Source organism: Rhea pennata, chromosome 20, assembly GCF_028389875.1.
Source record: "Rhea pennata isolate bPtePen1 chromosome 20, bPtePen1.pri, whole genome shotgun sequence".
Lineage (NCBI taxonomy): Eukaryota > Metazoa > Chordata > Aves > Rheiformes > Rheidae > Rhea > Rhea pennata.
This window is the reverse complement of record NC_084682.1, coordinates 7,231,054-7,250,150: the sequence shown is the minus strand read 5'-3', so window position 1 is coordinate 7,250,150 and position 19,097 is coordinate 7,231,054. Positions and strand designations below refer to the sequence as shown.

General features: G+C 44.2%; 2 protein-coding genes across 4 annotated transcripts in view; one reads left to right on the top strand and one right to left on the bottom strand.

The window, feature by feature from the left end:
- AP2B1 (adaptor related protein complex 2 subunit beta 1) overlaps positions 1-14,264 on the bottom strand; it is an 81,438-nt gene extending 67,174 nt beyond the window's left edge. For 2 of the 3 annotated variants that reach the window (XM_062592276.1, XM_062592278.1), the window contains exons 1-5: positions 14,141-14,264; positions 9,469-9,526; positions 6,790-6,895; positions 5,407-5,542; positions 3,348-3,593 (exon numbers count right to left, since the gene is read on the bottom strand). In XM_062592276.1, the coding sequence (XP_062448260.1) occupies positions 3,348-3,593; positions 5,407-5,542; positions 6,790-6,895; positions 9,469-9,505 (525 nt within the window). In that variant the 5' untranslated portion in view covers positions 9,506-9,526; positions 14,141-14,264. Of the gene's footprint in view, positions 1-3,347; positions 3,594-5,406; positions 5,543-6,789; positions 6,896-9,468; positions 9,527-10,871; positions 10,930-14,140 lie in introns of those variants that run through there. The other variant, XM_062592277.1, reaches the window with a different exon arrangement.
- Positions 14,265-14,372: 108 nt separating this feature from the next.
- Positions 14,373-17,798, top strand: PEX12 (peroxisomal biogenesis factor 12). The gene is made up of 3 exons (XM_062592391.1): positions 14,373-14,536; positions 15,376-15,920; positions 16,600-17,798. The coding sequence occupies exons 1-3, from the start codon at positions 14,411-14,413 to the stop codon at positions 16,997-16,999; spliced, it is 1,071 nt and encodes a 356-aa protein (XP_062448375.1). The 5' UTR covers positions 14,373-14,410; the 3' UTR covers positions 17,000-17,798.
- The last annotated feature ends 1,299 nt before the right edge of the window (positions 17,799-19,097 follow it).

Sequence of the window (19,097 nt, the reverse complement as noted above, 5' to 3'; positions counted from 1 at the left end):
CCATGCCTGTGTGTGCGTTGTTGGCCCACTGCCTCTGCAAGGTAAGGTATCTCAGGCATTCAGCTAACACACAGTAAGCCACTAACCCGTCTGATAACTAGTCATATATATGACTCATTCTCCATTACAAGCAATTAGAAGTTTTAGTTAACTCACATGGGGAAAGTCTGCAAAGCTACCACAGTCATATTGCGTAACAACCAAGTGAACTAGCAGACTCAGGTTTTGGTCCTTCAAGTGCAACCAGTGCAAGCCCATCTGGAAGGATGCAAGCCTACACAGGATGCAATCCTGTGCAAATGCAAAAGATCACTGGATCGCTGTAGCTGAATTTGTGATAAGACCCTAACAACCAAAAGCCCAGATAAGGGGAAACACCTTGGTTTCTGCACTTACAGCACCTTAATAGAACTCCACAGCAATGCTTTAAATCTCCAATACCATATTATCATAGAATCACATAGGTATTAGTTTTAAAAAATAAAATTAATTATGTTTCTGTCAACATTACCTCCAACTTACCGCTAGACACCTTTACAACAAGGGTGATTTGGGCTGGCAGAAGCAGGCACCTTGATCTCTGAACAATTACAAGGCAATCAGCAAGCCACAGATGGGAGTTGTTATTCCACACAGCATCCAGCTTGAATGGTTAGTGCTTGCTCACATACCAGAAGTAGCCAATTCCAAAATCATAATAAAACTCTTCTAGAAGGCTATTTTTCAGTAGTTTTCTAGCTCCTGCCTAAAATTCTCATTTCCCAGATGATAGACTAAATGAGGATTTCCTATCTAAAAAACATTTTGCTTCATTAAGTGTCTGATGTTGCCTATTTCCACAAGTCACCAAAACAAGATTTATAATAATAAAAACATAAATGAGTTTTGATAAGTTTGAAAAAAATTGATGCACCATTTACAGAGGAATATGCAGTAGGGGCAGATGCATCTGTACCATTCTTTTTGTTATTCTTCTTTTGTTTTAATCACTGATACGTACATTTGCTTAATAAAAGCTTCCAAGCAGGACTGCATTCCACCTGATCATGGAGAAATAGCTTACTAAATACTAGTTTGCACAAAAACATGAGTTATTTGGCAAACATAACTCCTGGTTATCAGCAACACCCACTTGAATTTCCCATGGAGAAAGCAGTAGTGAGCTGGACAGTTTGACTAAGAAGATGAGTCTTACAATCTCCAGCCAGAGTGGACAACAACTGCACTTTTGAGGCAATGATTGTGCCACAAAGCCATAAATTTCAAAGAAGACTGAAGCAATAATCTTACCAGAGGGAATGTCCATATCTACCGCAGAACTGCAACCAGATTAAATTCTGTATAAATTCAGCAGCTGTTAGAGCCCCAAAACCGATAAAAACTCTCCCCATCTGCCCTTGAAAAACAAGAATATAATGCCCTATTTAGAGCAAAATCTGGAAAATCAGTATATGGAACATCCACTGCATGGTTCTCCCAAAGCCTGCAGATCTGAAAATAAGCCACAAGCCTCTCCTTTTTATCACTATCGCTCCTCCAAATTGCATTCTCTCTGCTGTGAATCCTCAGCTGCCGGTAGAGCAGGTAAGTATTACATGAGGCAGGTACTGTGATCCTGTTGAGATTCAGCAGCTGTATAGCTGCAACTGATTACAGCAGCCACAGAAGCTTTGCTGTCCCAGTCCATCCTCGTTACCACTAGGGAGCTCATTAGTTGTACTGATGTTTTACGAGAAATCTCTAGGCTAGCTTTGTTGGTTTATCAAACAGGGCATCCACTGCCCTTCTGTATTTCTTCCCTTCTCTCCCATCCATTTATGTTAGCACTTAAGTTAATGTGCTTTTGAAATAGATACCATTGCTCACAGAACAGCTGATGGTTCATTTACCAAAAGCTAGTTCTCAGATCAACGAGCAGAAAGAGCAGACAAAACCTTATTAATTTCTCCTCAAATACTGCCTTTCTTCAGCCAGAGCTCCTCAACTTACATCCACATGGCTGTAATCAGCAGAAGAAAATTAAAAAGTTGTAACCAAGCCTAGAAGAAGCATAGATTATATTACTGCCCACTGTACATTCCACCGCTGCCTGTAAGCCAGGAAAGGTCAAGGGACAGTGTTTAACTGAAACTAAAGCAGCCCAATCAAGTACTTTCAGAGGCTGTAAGGCACACTCATTATCAAATTTTAAAAAGCAAGTGTTCTCCTTATGCCTCAAAATTGCCTAGATAGAGAACATCTCCAAGTAGTCATCAATATTCATGCAGAAGCCTGGAAAAATAAATTCAGGGAGGCATGCAAAGAGAACAGCTTGCAGAAGAGTCTGATACCAGAGGCAAGAGGTGCCTATATCTTCCGGTTGGCACCACTTCTCAGACATGTTCCTGTGAAAGCCAGACACCTTCAGTTTCGCTGTCTCTAAAAAGCCACAAGGAAAGCAATCAGGAGCCTTCACTCTCCCACTAACAGGGACAGCATCTCAGCACCTGCACTTGATTTATCAAAGCTGTCCAAAGACAGTTAAAATAGGTCAGTAATTTGTTTTTTATAGCTAGCTTGACTTACACACCGTACAAAGAGCTATTGGATCTATCCTAATAATTTTAAATGATGTCTTTAAGCAGAGCCAATCAGATCTGTACTCTAAAAGAAATACAAAGGAGCAATCACATCTTACATGCCAAGTTAAACTTGGTTGCAGAAATATTATTCCTTGCTACAATGACAATGATATTTGTATGCTCACCAGATTCTGGTGGATCCCAGGAAAAATACTGACTAAAAAGATTATGCTGTGTAGCACTTCAATCTATTGTCCACCATCCTTTAATTACAAATTAATAGTGGAAGAAGCCTGGTGTGGAAATAGTCCTTTCATCACCCTTGATGACGTACTGATTTAGTAGGTAATTTACCCTTGTGAAAGTCTAGGAACGCTCTTGATCTCCACCTCTGCTCTGACAATCCATTTAACTTTATTAAAAACATAAGCATTGATTTTCTACAGTTATTATACAGCAGTGGATTTATCTGGATTGCTGACTGGAGTCATCAATCCACTCATTCCAAGAAGAGCCAGAGCTGTTACCAAGGCAGTAGTCAAGAAGAGCATTCCTCACCCTGCTTTTGACTCATCTGACCAAGAAGTGAAACTGTTGCTGCAACACTCAAGACTGCATTTAAAAGCTCCAACAAATTGAAGAACAGAAGCAGCTTCTCTTCAGCAAACTGTTCTCTAACCAATACATTCATTGTGGTTCAGCAGTCGCAATGAAAAAAAACTTCACGTTTCTGATTACTTGTGCATTACAAACATATGCAATGTGTTGGAAGGACATATACATTACCATGGGATTGGAGTCTGCAATCAGGTCACGCAGAGAATCCAGGAATCCTTGGTCTTCCACCATCTGGGCATTGATGTCATGCAGCTTTGCCACACAGACAGCTGCAGTCTTTCGTACGTAAGGATCTTCATCTTTCAGACACTTGCGAAGAGGCTCACACAAATACTCTGTGATCTTATCCACCCTGATGCAGCCCATCGTACGGACTGCCAGAGCACGGATCAGAGGGTTTGGATCTTCACAGTCCTGCAAGGGGGGAGAAGAACATGCAATAAACAAACATGTACCTCTAAATAACAAGATCTTCCCTATAGCCATTTCTCTGTTCCTAGGCCAAACAAAAGGCCTTCTCTGATTACACACTAAAAAAGGGCATTTATTTCTGATCAGGGATAAAAGGTGGAATTTACTAGTTCACAGAAACATTCTATACCACCTCAAAATGCTTTCAGGCTATAATAGCTTACAAAATAGCAAAATTGTGATCTCAGTGCCCCTTGGTTGACAACAGGCAAAGTTTCTTTCAACACAATCTAGCAGCCAAACCTGCTAGAAGTACATCTACACTACAGATGTCTCTCACCATGCAAAGGCTAGCCACAGGCAGCTTTCAGACAGAATGAAATGCCAATTTATAGCCTTTCTGGTTTAAAGGAAGTGTTAGAATACAATGGGAAAAGTCAGCAACTAAACGCAATTCAACAGTCATCAATGCTGATTTCACACAGGCCACCAGATCCAGACACAAGCATCCCTTACATCTGCAACATACAAATCTCCAGCTAAAAGCACTTCAGTCTAGAGGTGCTTTTCTCACGAAAAAAGCAAGCAGCAGTGAATATAAACACTTTTTATCCTTCGGCTATATCTAGTTTTCATACAATTAATTAAAAAAATTAAGCAGCTTTTACAGCTAAACCCTTAGCCTATCAAATCCAATCCATCTACATCTCTGCAAAACTCCTCCAAATTCAATTTATAAAAGGATGGAGGCAGAATGACCCACAAAAGCATAAGGCACACTTAGCTTTTTATTTTTCCTATAACTGTAAAACACCTGAAAGCATCAATTTTAAAGCATATGAGCGAAGGGACATATCTTACCAATGCATTCAACACCTTGAGCTGTGAATTGCATGTGAAATGCTGAGCTAGCGCAGACTAGTGCCAACATTTCCTCTTTAATAACATTTGTCCCTCATCTTGGCAGAAGGGACATTAGACATTTTCTTGCAGGGAAAAGCATGGAGCTGGAAAACATCAGGTCTGTTTCTAGGTCCATTCTAACAGAATTACACTTTGAGGATATGGTATACAAGAATACTCTTCCCAAGAGCCTGTAGATGGAGGTAGGGGCATCTTCTTTATCCAGGAGAGCAGACCACTGTCAGCCTAAGTACCTCTCACCTCTTTCAGCTTCAGACACCACACTAGAAGCTGAAAATATGATCAGATTTCCCAGTTTCTAGGAATTTCTCATAGTCTAGGAGGAGTCTCAAACTTTTTCTAAGCATTGGCTTTTAACTTACATAATGAGGGACTGAAATAATATTCCCCAGATAAAGAGAGGCAATTTGACAACACAAAGGCAATATGGTGATCGGGCTGTTACTCTCCTCTGAACTGTCTTTCAGTTTCACCAGCAAGAGATAAAAATATTCCACACAGAGTTCTGCTGAGGCATTCAAAGGAGAAGTGGATATCCATGTGACACAGATACTACAAAGGCTGAAAGATGAAGAATATACGTTCTCATGTCCATGAACAGAAGCTGGTCTTCAATGATGGTTAGTAAAACAGAAGCAGCTTTTCCTCGAGCAGACTCCCTCAGAATCACTTACAGGGGGTCACCTCCTCTGCCATAACTAGTGGCAGCAAGTGAGAAGTGAGACCTATGCCTGTTGGATTCAGCCAGCTCCTCTACAAGTACCCTCAAACTCAGAGCCTTATGTACAAAAGCAGAGACTACCAGCAGCTCAGAAAGAGCTAATGGACAAAGGAGACGCAGTGACAGCCACAGCACCAGACCATTTTCTGATGAGCCTTAGGAGCAAGTTACCTTCACAAAGCTGTTGACTGCCATAATGGCCATATCCGGCTGACTTTTGGCATAGTTCATCAGATACAGGTACACCAGCTTCTTCAGCTCCAAGTTATCAGTCTGCATGCAGTTCACAACATCTGGAAAGAGTGAGCTGGATAAAATAGAGTAGAGCAAGAACAGAGACAAAGCAGTGAGATTACATTGTGAGTAAAGGGGTAGTAGGAATATCAAGGAAGCCAGGAAGTCTGGAATTCCACTGAAACTATTCCACTGACTAATAAGAGTTAATTCTCCTCCCAAAACAATTTGCAATGGATTTTATAATAGTTTAATCATTTAATCTCTTCTAGGGCTTTAATATAGGCCAGTGCCTGAAACACTGCAATTTCCTAAAACTGTTGGAATTGTGGAGTTCAGCAAACAAAAAACCCTACCATGCCAGCCTTGGAAATTAACCACCCACAAAACAAAGATGCTTAAAAAAATATTCTGGTGATGCAGGACAACTGATTTACAATGAACCTGCCAAAATTCAGCCTCGTAAATTCTAAAGCAATTAGGAGATTTAATACTGATAGTAAACTGAGTTTCACTGAAATGTTAAGCAGCAATTTAAATGGCAGTGCAGAAAAAAGGAGAAAGTTGCACATTATTTTTCCTCCCTCCAGTTTATCTGTTCCTTCATTCTTCATCAAGTCATGATGCTAAATCTGCAACCTTGTATGAATTTTTCTGGCAACAGACTGTACTGCCATGAATCCAGGATTATTGTGACTTTATGGCAGAATCCAGTAACAGAAGAAGCTGGAAGGAAGAAAGTGTTTGCTTAAGCAAGTCTCTCTGGTTGCCTCAAAGTCAGTGAAAAATACTGGAACAGCTTTGCAGAAGGTAAATTCCCCTGTGGTTTAGCAACTGTGATGCAATCTCAAAGGCCTAGTTTTTAAACGGAGTCTTTTTTAAATGTTCCCTTACCTGCAATGGTATAAAATAATTTAAAAGAAATGCTTGGAACTACCTTCACAAAACTAAAAACCTCAGCTAGCAAGCAGATCAGAAAACATTGTCTATAATGACATCTAAAAATGGCTGAATTCTGGAAGGATTTTTAAATAAAAAGCACTAACAGGCTCACAGCTATACTGGCACTGAGAAACTTGCTTTCTTTTGCTTTCTGTAACAGAAAGGCTCTCAAAAAACCTGTGAATCAAGCACAGCATAGGCCAGGACACAGCCAGCCTCACTACCCAGCTCACTAAGATGAAGAACTTAGATCCTGCTATGTAGTGTCTCCTTTCTCCCTGCTGGGGAGCCTTCCAGAGCAATGTATGCCTCTCACACCTCACTTAGGAGTCCAGGGAGAACTGAACCTACTACAGGTGAAAGAAAAGCAGCTTTTACCTGACATCCTTCCCCACAGTCATGGCTGCAATAACCTTTTTTACAGCTTCTTTCCTCTTCTCTTTCTTTTCATTATTGAGTTCTGCCTTCAGTTCAAAAATTTCTCCTGCAAGAACAAAAAACAGATTGAGACTCTCAGAAAAAGGTCTGGCTTTAGGGATAGCTTGGAAGTGACCCAAATTCCTGAAGAAGATTTGTAGGACTATGGGATGGGCTGGGAGGTGGGGAGGGAAAGGGAAAGGAGAAGGAAGACTAACTCTTCTTCAATAGGTAAAGACATTCTTTGGCTTACATACAAACACAGATGCGAGTACAATCAGAAATGAGGAAAAAATTATCTAGCTACAAAAAGGTTGAAATGAAATGAAATACATTCAAACTTTCCCCCCACCTTCTATACACATCCCCAAACTCTTCTGCCTACGGTTACTGAAGCATCCTATACTGGCTATGTGATGACAATTATTTCCCTTGCAAAACTAGAAAACGCAGTCTGCAGAGTTAACCTGCCTGACCATTTGAAAAGAAGTACTGATAAACTCCCAGGGGCGGGAGGGATTTGGGATTTTTTCCCCCCTTTTTCAGTCTGTTGCTTCCATAAAATCAGCACACTAACATGTAGAAGCTGTGATACTCTATGGAGAACATGGTTCAAGAAGCAAAGCTGCAACACCGAGAATGATGTGGACTATAGCTTGATAAATAAAAAAAGGAAAATAAAGAAGATTTTACAAGAACCAGTCTACATGCTGTAGCTCTCCCACCTCTCAAACATTAAACTATATCTCTGTAGTGTCTGCTTCTCAGCAGTACGTAACCAGGAAGAAAAGCTTAAGAGATGCCAGATCAGTGCCTATAAGAAAAACTAACTCAGCTAGGAGTTTTCCTAGACTTTTCTACTTTTGCTCATTGTTTGGCTTCCTGCAAGTAAAATGAGGAAACAGCCAAATGCCAGACTGCAGTGTAACACAGATGCCATGAGATATAACAGCAAAAACAGGGAAGCATGAATTCAGTCCCGTAGAATAACTTTCTTCCAGGTTAGAAAGACAGAAGTGCTACTAACAAAAGCAGTAAGTAACACAGCTCGCCTGGATGCTGAGGTCACTCTGCGGTAATGGAAGCAGTCTTTTCTCTGGTTATAATTCTTCTAGTTACTATTGCATGGAAAGTCAGCTCAGGCTGGATCACAAGAGTGGCAAAGCACATTTGCAATATAAAACAAAAAGCATAGAAGACAGCTTATCAAGCCTGTTCCAGACAGAACAAGGGGTGTGAGAAGGATAACATTCCTAGCAGGCAGCCAACTTCCCCAGGAACGATGGCAAGCAGTATTCCCACAAGAAGCCACAGACTGAGCAGGACACATTACAAAGACCAAAATATCTCCTATAAAGTACATTCTAACCCCCAACCTTTGATTCCCACACACCAATGTCACACCTTCAGAGCAGCAATACTAATTACTGAACAGCCTGGCTAAAAAAGACTAGCAAGTACTTAGAAAAGAACAGAAGTTACTGTCTCAAGAGCACAGTGCGGTGACCACCTGCCCGAGAAAGAGATGCAAGCATTGTTCACACCATGATCACGCCCTGAAACCTAGCTGAGCCAGTAGCAGCAGCTGCAGCATTCGTACCAAAGCTCAGTCAGTGCCGGTTGGCCTCTTGTAGCCATCCCAGAAAAATCTGGCTGCTGCTTTAGGACTGAACTTACAGAGAGAAGAGGTCCTTAGAAAGATGTGAACTGTGTGCGCTTAATTTATGAGCTTCATTCTGAAGCTCAGTGAAACAAATAGATCAGCACTGTATTTTTCCCCCCCACTGGTGTGCATTCCTCAGAGGCATTCAGCAATTCTGTAAAGGAGAGGCAAAAGTTAATGTGAACCATTTTCCATATCTGTTGGAGGAAGAATGAGCTATGTTTAAATCACAGTCAATATGAGTTGAGATAAACGGGGTGGGGGGAGGAGGGGATAAGAATAGGTTAAAAAAAAAGATCTGCCTGGGCATTTTCAGTAGAACAAGTCCTGGCCTGGAATATACGAATGGGTTAAAATAGTCCTAAAGATCCCTTTCAATCCTATTTTATAAACTCAAGCTATTTCAGAAGAGCTTTGACTTTGAGCAGTTGCTGTGTTTTTTCCTGAGCTGAAACAACCACCACAGTTACAGTAAAGCCAAACAAAACATCAAAGGGAGTATAGAGAAAACAAAGGAATTTCACTGCAGCTTTGGAGGAAGCAGCAAGAGGAAATCCATTACCTTTGCTACCACCTGATGCAGATATACGTACACTTAAAACAAATACTAATCTCTCTCAATCAACCTAACCCTGTGATGCCCAACTGCAACACTGTCATCAGTCTTGAACTTGTCGCCACATAATTAATCCTTTGTTTCTGACCAGATCTGCATTCAAATCTCAATGTTTTGTTCTCTGAACCTTTAAAACGGAGCAATTTGGATCATTTGTGCATTACAAAGCTGTACAATACATCAGTTTTGTCTTCTGTCACCACATGACCTACTTTTGAAGTTTCTCCCTGGATGATTAAGAGAAGAAATAGGGACAGAGCTAACAGAAAATTACAAATTCTTCTGCAGGAAGTTAAAAAAAAAAAAAAAGCTGTGTAAAAATAGCCACCGACCACCCCCAATCCACTCATTTAACATTAACCTTTTTTATTGGTCGTGAAGTATTTGGAGTCAGTCATGGTTCCAATTCCTTAAAACACCTGAAAGAGAGAACAGAGAGTCAAACAACATTCAGCGCTAACATCATCTAGCTTGCAAGCCCAAAACTCAGAGGAAAAACACTTAGTGAGAGCATGTAACATAAGGAAAGAAGAAAATGCTTTACATCACAAATACAAGTTTCACAACCTTCATTCTGTTGCAGATGTTGCTATTGGGAAACCGACGGATTTAAATAGTTCAAATGAACAGCACCAGTGAAAATAAAACCACCTATTGCGGATAGACTAGAAAAGCAGTGGTGCCCACCCCAGCTTTCTAACTTTTAATCGTGGAAGGAGAAAGACCATTTTTAACTGCTTATAACGAGGAGCTCTTGACACGTTCTGCAGTTGTCTTTCCCCTGGGTAAACAATTTCATTTTCCAAAAAAGCAGTGCACATTTACTATCTCGACTGGAAGTGAGAAGTCCATGTTTCAGACAAAGGAAACTGTCAACTCCCCCTAACGATACATTTTTATGTTGCATCCTGATGGAAAGAATAATTAACTCTACTTGCAATACCCACCCAGAGGCCCTTTGATTTTTTTTCCTCCTCTTTTGTTCTTCCTAAACCCTGGGAAATGCAAAACATTTTTTGAAAAGAAAAGCTAATATTTTTCAGTTCTCTCAACCTTGAAACTGAAATCTTTCTTTGCCAAGATCTTACACCCCACCTCCAACACACACACAAGCTTATTATTTCTGTGGTGCACTGCATTTTTGTGGACAAAACTGAAAAATGCTGTTGATCCAGCAAAGTGCTTAATGGAGCTCTAAGAAAGGTCTCATCAGCACTTATCTTGCACCACAAAACCAAATTATTAATACTTAAGATTACAGAGATTGTCCAAACATAGCAGAGAGACATAATTTCACGTTTGCAGTTGCCAGCTCTGTGACAAACATGACTCAAACAATTGCAAGTACTGGCTGAAAAACAAGCATAGGGGTAGGCAATTTTACTGTTTTTGATTATATGATCTACATTGCGGCTATAAATCTTTATCTCCAAAACTATCCAAAACATGGTTCTTCCTACCTTTTTATTTCTTTACCTATTTTTTGCCTGATTCCCCTTCTCTTCTAGATATTGTTATTACTTTTAAATGTTACCAGCAAAGAAGTGAGTCATTTTTCCCCCTCAGCACCACTGCCTGTTTGCCTCCAACCTTCTTGGGCCTTTTTGGCTCAACAACGGAAGGACAAGCTTAACTCTGAACTCCAAGATGCTGCCCAGCACTGGAACTAGTGTTGCTTGTTTCTTAACACTTTTCTTCCTCATTCTTTAACCAACCTCAACATCACTATCATTTTTTTTCTGGCCACTTTAATCATTTTAGTACCTCAGGAGTTAACTTCACATGAGCAGCGGCCGAGGGATAATGGCAGTTTCCATCATCTTTAACGTGCTTTACAGGGCGGCAACGCAGAGCGGTTGTGATCCTGTCCAGCCGCCAAGAAAGCAAATGAGAATCAGAACCTGTTGCTTTGCTCCTGTCTGTCCTGGGCCTGCTGGTTACCCCTCCTCATCCCAGTGAGGCAGTATTATTCAAACTGGCTTGATTTCACCCCTTTTCTGCTCCTGCCAAGCTGGAGAGCAAACGATGCCTGGAGGCAGCTCTGGAAGGGCACTTCACCTGCAAGAGAGGCTTCCCCTCCTCTAACGGAGGCTGGATTGGGAAGACCACATGAGCCACAACATAACACAGGAATCTTTCCCACAAAGTCACAGACCCCCTAGCTGAGGCAGCTATCGCAAGTCTCGTGATATAATTAAAAAACAACCTTGTTTCAGCAGCAATGTTATTGCTGACACAGTCCTTCAGATTTGAGCCCAGCTCAAAAGAAGACTTAAATGTTTTCATCTACCAGCATATTTGGCATGATGCCATGCAAAAGGCATTCAACACAGTCTCACTGTGCTTTGGTCTGGTTGCACTATATGAGTCTTTATCTACCTGGGTAATACCTTCTAGCTGAGCTTGACTGATACTAACAACGACCAACAGCAGATTGCAGAGAAAATCCAGGGCGGGGGGCACAAAAAACAGACGTCATCCAGTTGTACAAAGCTACAGAAGAACCCTTGCTGAATTTCATAGGTTATATTTATACTTAAAAGCAGGATATTTCGCTGTCTTTCTAACTTCAGATCACATACTTGGAAACATGGATAATAATCATAAAAAGACCTCAGACTTCAAACAAGGCTAACCACAGTACACGTCTTCACAACCTCTGTTCTGACAAATGTAAAACAAGATTTGATTTATTTCAATAGGAAACAAAACTACTATATTCCAAGTGCAACAATGGAGAAAACTTTTTCTGCAGGTACATGGATTTTTGGTTTTTGCATGCCACAGCTTGCTTCACACGTTGTTAAGAGACAGCTTGGTAGCAGTACTGAGTATAATCTACTAAGCAAACTCCTCACAGTTTACAGCAAGTCCCAGATGAAGGCCAAAAACAAAGAGGAGCAGATTTACAAATAGCAATGTTTTAAATAACTCAAGAAAATGCCAGCTTCTTATACACAAATTAAATATGAGGAGAGCAGAGACAACTTAAAATCATCTCACAGACATCCTTATGTTTTTAGAGAAAATCTAAGATAGATTGCCCTTACCTTCCTGTTCTGTGTCTAACCAACATCTGCTAAATTGAAAACACATAAAAGGCGTTCAAACCAATAGCAAAAGGGTCCTATTCCACCCCCCCACACTTCCTCCCCCAAAAAGCAAGAGACGAAGCAGAGGAATTCCTCCAGAAGCTCTGGCAATGGTTAATGCTTTAAGCATTAGCTTGACATTTAAATGTAGATCAAACCAAAAATATGACTCAAGATGACGACTAAGGAACCATCATAACCAGAAACATAAGCAGCTTCAGTCTAAAACGACAGAGAAAACTGAATCCAGCAGCTAAGCAGCAGGAGCTTTGCCCTGTGCAGATTTCGAATGACAGCCTGGCCTGATAAAAATCAGCCACTGATTTCACACAGAGGTGAAGAGGGACTTGGCAGGTTTAAAGTCTCAACTCAGTGTTAACCTAAGCACACTAGCATCAGAAGAGTCTTGTGTTCAACCCGTAAAGCTCTAACACGATCCCCATTTTAACCAGACTTATACAGGAGCCGGTGCTCATTTCTTATCTACACGTGCCTTGCTCTGCAAAACCTCTAGAGCACGCGCATGATAGCCCAGTATCGCTTGGGGCGGCCTGGGCACCAGGAAACAAATGGAGCAGCTGAACACAGATGGTAAAAGGGAAAACTTGCCTCGGCTTTAGAAGCCCTCAGCCCTGAGGGCACATGCCAGCAGTAGGCAACCCGTCCCCTCTTGGAGGGCAAGGGCACCACCACCCCCAGGTCTCTGGCGCTCCTCATCCCATTCCCAAATTTTTGTGCCTCTGATCTTCTCCTTACTCCTCAGACCCTATCTCCCCAACTCCAGGACTGGCTTTGCCACCAGGCCCTCCACTCTATCCCTACTTGATGTCAAATCCTTCCCACCATCAGCATGCAGCAGTTCCTCCATCAGCACTAGGTCCACCTGCTCCCCACCCCAGCACCCGCTAGTGGTAACAGCCACCCTCCTTCAACGATCCTTGTCCCCTCAAGCCCTCTGCTCACCAGCCTCCTCTCCTCAGCAGCATCCCCCATCCCATACCTCTCCCAGTTCCCCCCTCAGGTACAGGTGCATCCCACCTCAGCCCCCAGCCCCGTTTCCCAGTGTTCCCAACTCCAGCAGCACATTCACCACCCCATGTCTGCCCATTCTTCCAGGACTCCTTCCAAGGAGCTCTACTCTTGCTACTAAACCTTCATCCCTGTCCAGATCTGTCATTATTCCAGTAATTCACTCCCCAACTCCCATCTCATCTCCCCTCCCCAGTACAACCAACCCCCATCGCTACCCAGTCCCTCCACTTGCCCAGCACTCCATCCTTGCCCAGGACATCTATACTTCACCCCTCACTCGCCACCCCTGCCAACCACCTAATTGCCCCAGCACTTGCTCTGCTACCCCACTTGTACCTACTCCCCCCTTCCAGTACTCTCAGCAATCACCCTCTGAGCCCATCCTTGCCCAGTCCCCCCAGGACTTGTCCCCCACCCCTGCCCATTCCTCCCAGTCCTCCCAGCTGCAGCACTCCTGCCCTGTCCAGTGCCTCCTCCCATGTCCCTAGATCTCATCTCCACTCCTGCCAAGTCCCCCCCAAGTACTGACTTGCCACCATCCAGTCCCCACCTCCAGTACCCATCCCCCATCCTACTTGCCCCAGGGTCCCCTCCCATCGCTTCCCAGTCCTCCCAGTGCTCCCTGTCAGCGTCCCAGCAGTCTCCACCCTAGGGCTCTCAAGCAGAGCTCCCATTCCATCCCAGTGCCCTTTTCCAGCGCCTCCACCACCTCCCAGTTTCCCCTCCCAGTGCCTCCAACCCCTCTCAGTTCCCCCTCCCAGTTCCCCCCACCGCCTCCCAGTGCCTCCATCCTTTTCCAGTGCCTCTCAGTTTCCCCTCCCAGTGCCCCCCACCGCCTCCCCGTTCCCCTCCAGGGCCTCCACCGCCTCCCAGCGCCCCAGCAGGCCCGGGCGCCCCCGCCCCACTCACGGCGGCGGGCGGCGGCGGACACACCGGCTGCGGGGGCGGCCGCGGCGGAAGCGGAAGCGGAGCGGAGCAGCCGGGGAGGACTCGCGAGGAGCGAGAACCCACCCTCACCCCGCCTAGAGCGGCCGCCGCCCTGCCACCATAGAGACGGAGACAGAGCGCCGCCACCGCGCCCCGCTTCCGGGGGCGGGGCCCGAGGCCGCCGCCGCCGCCGCGCCGCGGGGGTGAGGGCGCGGGCGCCGCCAGCTCCCCCTGCCGGCGGGCGGCGGCGCCATGGCGGAGCTCGGCGCTCACCTCACGGCCGCCCCGGCCGGCGGCGACAGGCCCTCCATCTTCGAGGCGGTGGCGCAGGACAGCCTCATGGCCGCCGTGAAGCCGGCCCTGCAGCACCTGGCCAAGGTAAGGGCCCGGCGCCTCGCCGCCCGCGGGGCCGTTTTCCGCGAGGTGGCGGGCGGCGCGCGCTTCACGCAGCGGACCGGAGGCCTTGGCGGCGGCAGGGGCAGTACCGGGCGACGGGCTGCTCCCGGGTGCAAGCCGACCTGTCGCAGCACGGTCGTGGCGTGGGAGGCAATGCGAGGAGCCGCCCGGCGTCCTGCCCCTGGGCCTACGGGCGCCCGTCTCCGGAAAGCAACTCCCGTCGGTGTTACGGCCCTCGCTTCTTGTGTGCTCTTCAAAAACTGCGCTCTGGAAGCTGTCTTCAAATTGCCCGGCAAGTGTTAACCTCGTTTCTCAACAGCGTTGTGTCGTGGGGAAGTTGCCTAAAGAAAACTCGGGAGAGTTCTGTGGGCTGTTCAAGATGGTAACAAGAGCAGGACAAGCAGTCTGTGTCAGCGCAGGGGGTGCAGACTGATCCAGGCTCCCTCTGACCTTGGGTCAACCAAGCCAGAATCAAGATGGAAACTGGAGTTGGCTTGTGTCACTTTGACTCAGAGAGCTCCGCTGTATTCATGTGTTCTCAGGGAGGCGTGCATTTAGCAAGGACAGGTAGTGTAGACAGTAAATATTTGACAGTGAATGCTTTGAGGGGAAACTGCTACACAGAGCAGACTGCTCACTGCTACACACCTAGAGAGGTTCTCAGCTAGGCCTTTCATCACCAGGATTCACATTTGCTCACAGTAAGAAGCAGTTTTGACCCATTCAATTCACTTTCTAAACTGCAGGAATAGTTTATAGTTCCTGTAATTTAGCACGTCTTCACCACCAGCTCCTTAGCCACTTTATGTCTCTTTCAATAGGTGCTTGCTGAGTCTAATCCTGCCCGATATGGCTTTCTCTGGCGTTGGTTTGATGAGGTCTACATCCTCCTGGATTTACTGCTCCAGCAGCAATATCTGGCCAGGTGCAGTGCCTCTTTTTCTGAAAACTTCTATGGCTTAAAGAGGGTAGCAATGGGAGACTGCGAACAACAGTTGCTGGCCAGTGCTGGCCTGCCAAAGAAGCAGCACTGGCAGTCTCTCCTTTTGCTTGTTCTTGTCCCTTACCTGAAAGGAAAGCTAGAGAAACTGGTGTCCAGTCTAAGAGAAGAGGATGATTACTCCATCCACCCTCCCTCATCATCCTGGAAGCGCTTTTACAGAGCCTTTCTAGCTGCCTATCCATTTGTAAACATGGCCTGGGAGGGCTGGTTTCTTATCCAACAACTGTGCTATATCTTCGGGAAAGCTCAGCATCATTCACCCATGCTGCGGCTGGCTGGCGTTCGCCTGGTGAGACTGACTGCAGATGATATCCAGGCCTTGGAGAAGAAATTTGCAGTAGCCACTCCGAGTCAGCCACACAGGTACATCAGAACATGGCTTAGCAGCTACTTGTTGAGTGTTCTGTGGGTGGGTCAATGTAGAGATAACACCACAAGGTGAAACTGTCTTGTTATCTTGAAGAATTTCTGGAGAAAGTTTCCATGTGGCAAAACCCTGCTTCAAAAGGGAGCATCATGATAGTAAGTGTAAATAAGGAACAAAAGAATAGGGATTAGCTTCACAGGAGTTTGTGGTAATAAAATCAGAATGCTTTTTTGGTGCTCCGTCCTCCATCCCATTTCATCTTTAGTTGCACTTTATCAAGGGAAGGAGACGGTACCCATTTTGGGAAAAGGACTAAAACCGAGCCACCCAATTTTCCTTAGCAGCGTTAGTCATGGCCACATTTAATGCCCTGTCCATGAGTGAAATGTTCTGTGATCCAGGTCCCTTCAAACCAAACTCTTCTGATTTAGATCTCTGAGAAAAACAGGACTTGAAATTTTCCCAAAGATCCTATGCTCTTCTTAACTCACAAAGAATCTGAGAGAAACAGCCTAGCAGATGCCTCATTACAAACATGGGACAGGTTAACAAAATTATTTAGTAGTAAGAAGCTGTACAGAGCAGTAACTTACCCCAAATCTTTTTTGCTTTGGTTTGTGGAGGGACAAATGTTCAGTACTGATAATTTCTTCATACCTTCTCTCCCTGCTACAGCATTAAGTCACAAGTCCAGACAGCAGTGAAGAAAGCATTGGGTGGCATTGCTTTCTCCCTGTCTACCGGGCTGTCTGTAGGTGTATTCTTCCTTCAGTTCCTGGACTGGTGGTACTCCTCGGAAAACCAAGAGACAATCAAATCTCTGACAGCGCTCCCTACTCCTCCACCACCAGTACACCTTGACCATGGGGTGGACTCAGCTCTGTTACCTAAACTGAAGACCATGTGCCCACTGTGCCGCAAAATTCGAGCCAATGCCACTGTCCTGTCCACATCTGGCTATGTATTTTGCTACCGCTGTGTGTATAATTATGTGAAGACTCACCAACGATGCCCTATCACGGGCTATGCCACAGAGCTGCAGCACCTTGTCAAACTGTATTCCCCTGAGAGCTGAAAGGCCTGCTCCGTGCTTTCACAGAGATGCATCTCTGAGACTAAGTGGCAGGACCACTGGGTAGCAGTGAGCCTGAATTTGCCTTTTCTGATGTCTAGAGAAGGCTATCGACCATTACAACTTGTAAGTGATCTCTAAAGCTCCTTTGAACCTTGCAGCACATTAGAGTTTTGCTGCCTTGGTAAATTTTGATAAGGCTCCACCTCTTTTTTTTAGCCATTCAAAGCATCCCATGACAAAGCTCCAGAGGCGTTAGACAGTCATGATCTGTCAGTGAGCGTAGAAATGCCTTCAAAGGCAAACTGAATGGGAAGAAACAATGATTTGGGTAGTAAGAATGAAGATGTGAGGGCCAAAGAGCACCACTGACAAAAGTCTTGCTTGAGGGCATGCCCAACAAATTGGAGAGCTACAAAAAACTGTCCAAGCAAGCTATTTCACTCATAGCAGCTTCACAGACTAGTACTACCTGCAGCAGGCTCTGGCACTAGTGCTTCTTAAAGACTTCCTTTTCTGATCATAGCATTCTTAAGAGTCTCCATGCATTTTCAGGCTACTCGCCTCTGAGTTAATGACAGTATTACACCCCTAATTCTCATCAACAGTTCTAAACTAAGACTTTGACTCTCTAAACAAGAGGTGATGTGTACAAACAAAGATACAAGACCAGAAGGGAGGAAGACAAAAACCAGATTAAAGCAGCAATTGTGCCAGTTCATGAGAATATATTTTTGTTAAATGTGTCCACAAATGTATTGTCATCTGCTTTTATAAAGCAAAATTCTTTCTTGTTTTAGAACCCAACTGCATCTGTTTTTTTTTTCTAACTTTCGGAAAACCAAGTGCTCCTCTGAGGTTTTATCTGCACAATAGAGACTAGACTAAAGCCACTTTTATTTTTACAGATGATGATCATGGATATAAGAATAGTATTTTGCAGGCTGGGAATTTTAAATGCCTGTGTTTGAATTTAGTATTACATTGTTGTTATTCCAGTCCCAATCAAAACTGATCATGTAGCACATTCCTATCACAACGAAGCATGCCCTTTCACTGAACAGGGAAAAGAAGGAAATGTGCATGATGTTACAGGTGCTCCTTGCTTCAGACCGCTCTGACTGATAAGACACGATTTTTCTTGATGGAAGGTTGATTTTCTTGACTCAGCGCTAGGGAGCAGCAGTTAGCTGCTCCAGACATAATCGTGGCATTGCCTATAGAGTACGAAGCAAAGTTTGCTGCACAGAATATACAGTCTTTCCAGATTAAGAGAGATGCTCTAACATTTAATTCATAAACCGATGATCTCATTTTACCGTTTTAGCCCTGCTTCAGAAGGCAGAAATCAATAAAATCCTCCCTTATGTGTGAGCAAGATAACAGGCATATTGAATAGGCTGGAAAAATACAGTAATTTGCATCTTCCCAAAGGTGCTCTGGAAAACAAACAAACTTTTCTAACACATGCTTTTCTTATTTCTATACCATTGCCAGCCCCTTCTACCTCTGCAGTTATGGGATAAGAACAAAAACTATCAAATCTTTCTTCCCTCCAGTAATTCTGGGATTGATAACCTCTTCTTTTAGAAACCTCACACATCCTACTGGAAAAGAAATTACATTCAATGCATGATTTTCTGAGATTTTAAATCACTTTCAATTCAGCTTGCTTTGGGCTTTGATGTTAACTCATACCACCTGCTACATCATACCACTTGCTACATCAGTTTTGTTTCATACACTGAGATTCTCATCTCTAATGAAAAGTCAGTATCCAAGATGCTCCATTGTTGCTACATGGTGTTAAAATAACCAGTATGGTTATACAGACAGCACTGACTGTCCCACTGACTCCAGTGCAACTGCTCATTTATAGGAGCTGCAGGATTTGACTGACTATTCAAATTTAGGATAGGTTTGTTTTCCTTTGGTCCTTCCTGTACTTAACAAATTATCTCTTCGTTGCTCAGTGAGAAGCTGGGCAAGCACATAATGATTGACCTCAGAGACACAGGACAGAAGAGTGACTGATGCAGACTTGCCTGCTAGCATGGTAGATCTCTTCGGCAGGATCTTCAGCCTCCTCCCCTCTAATCCA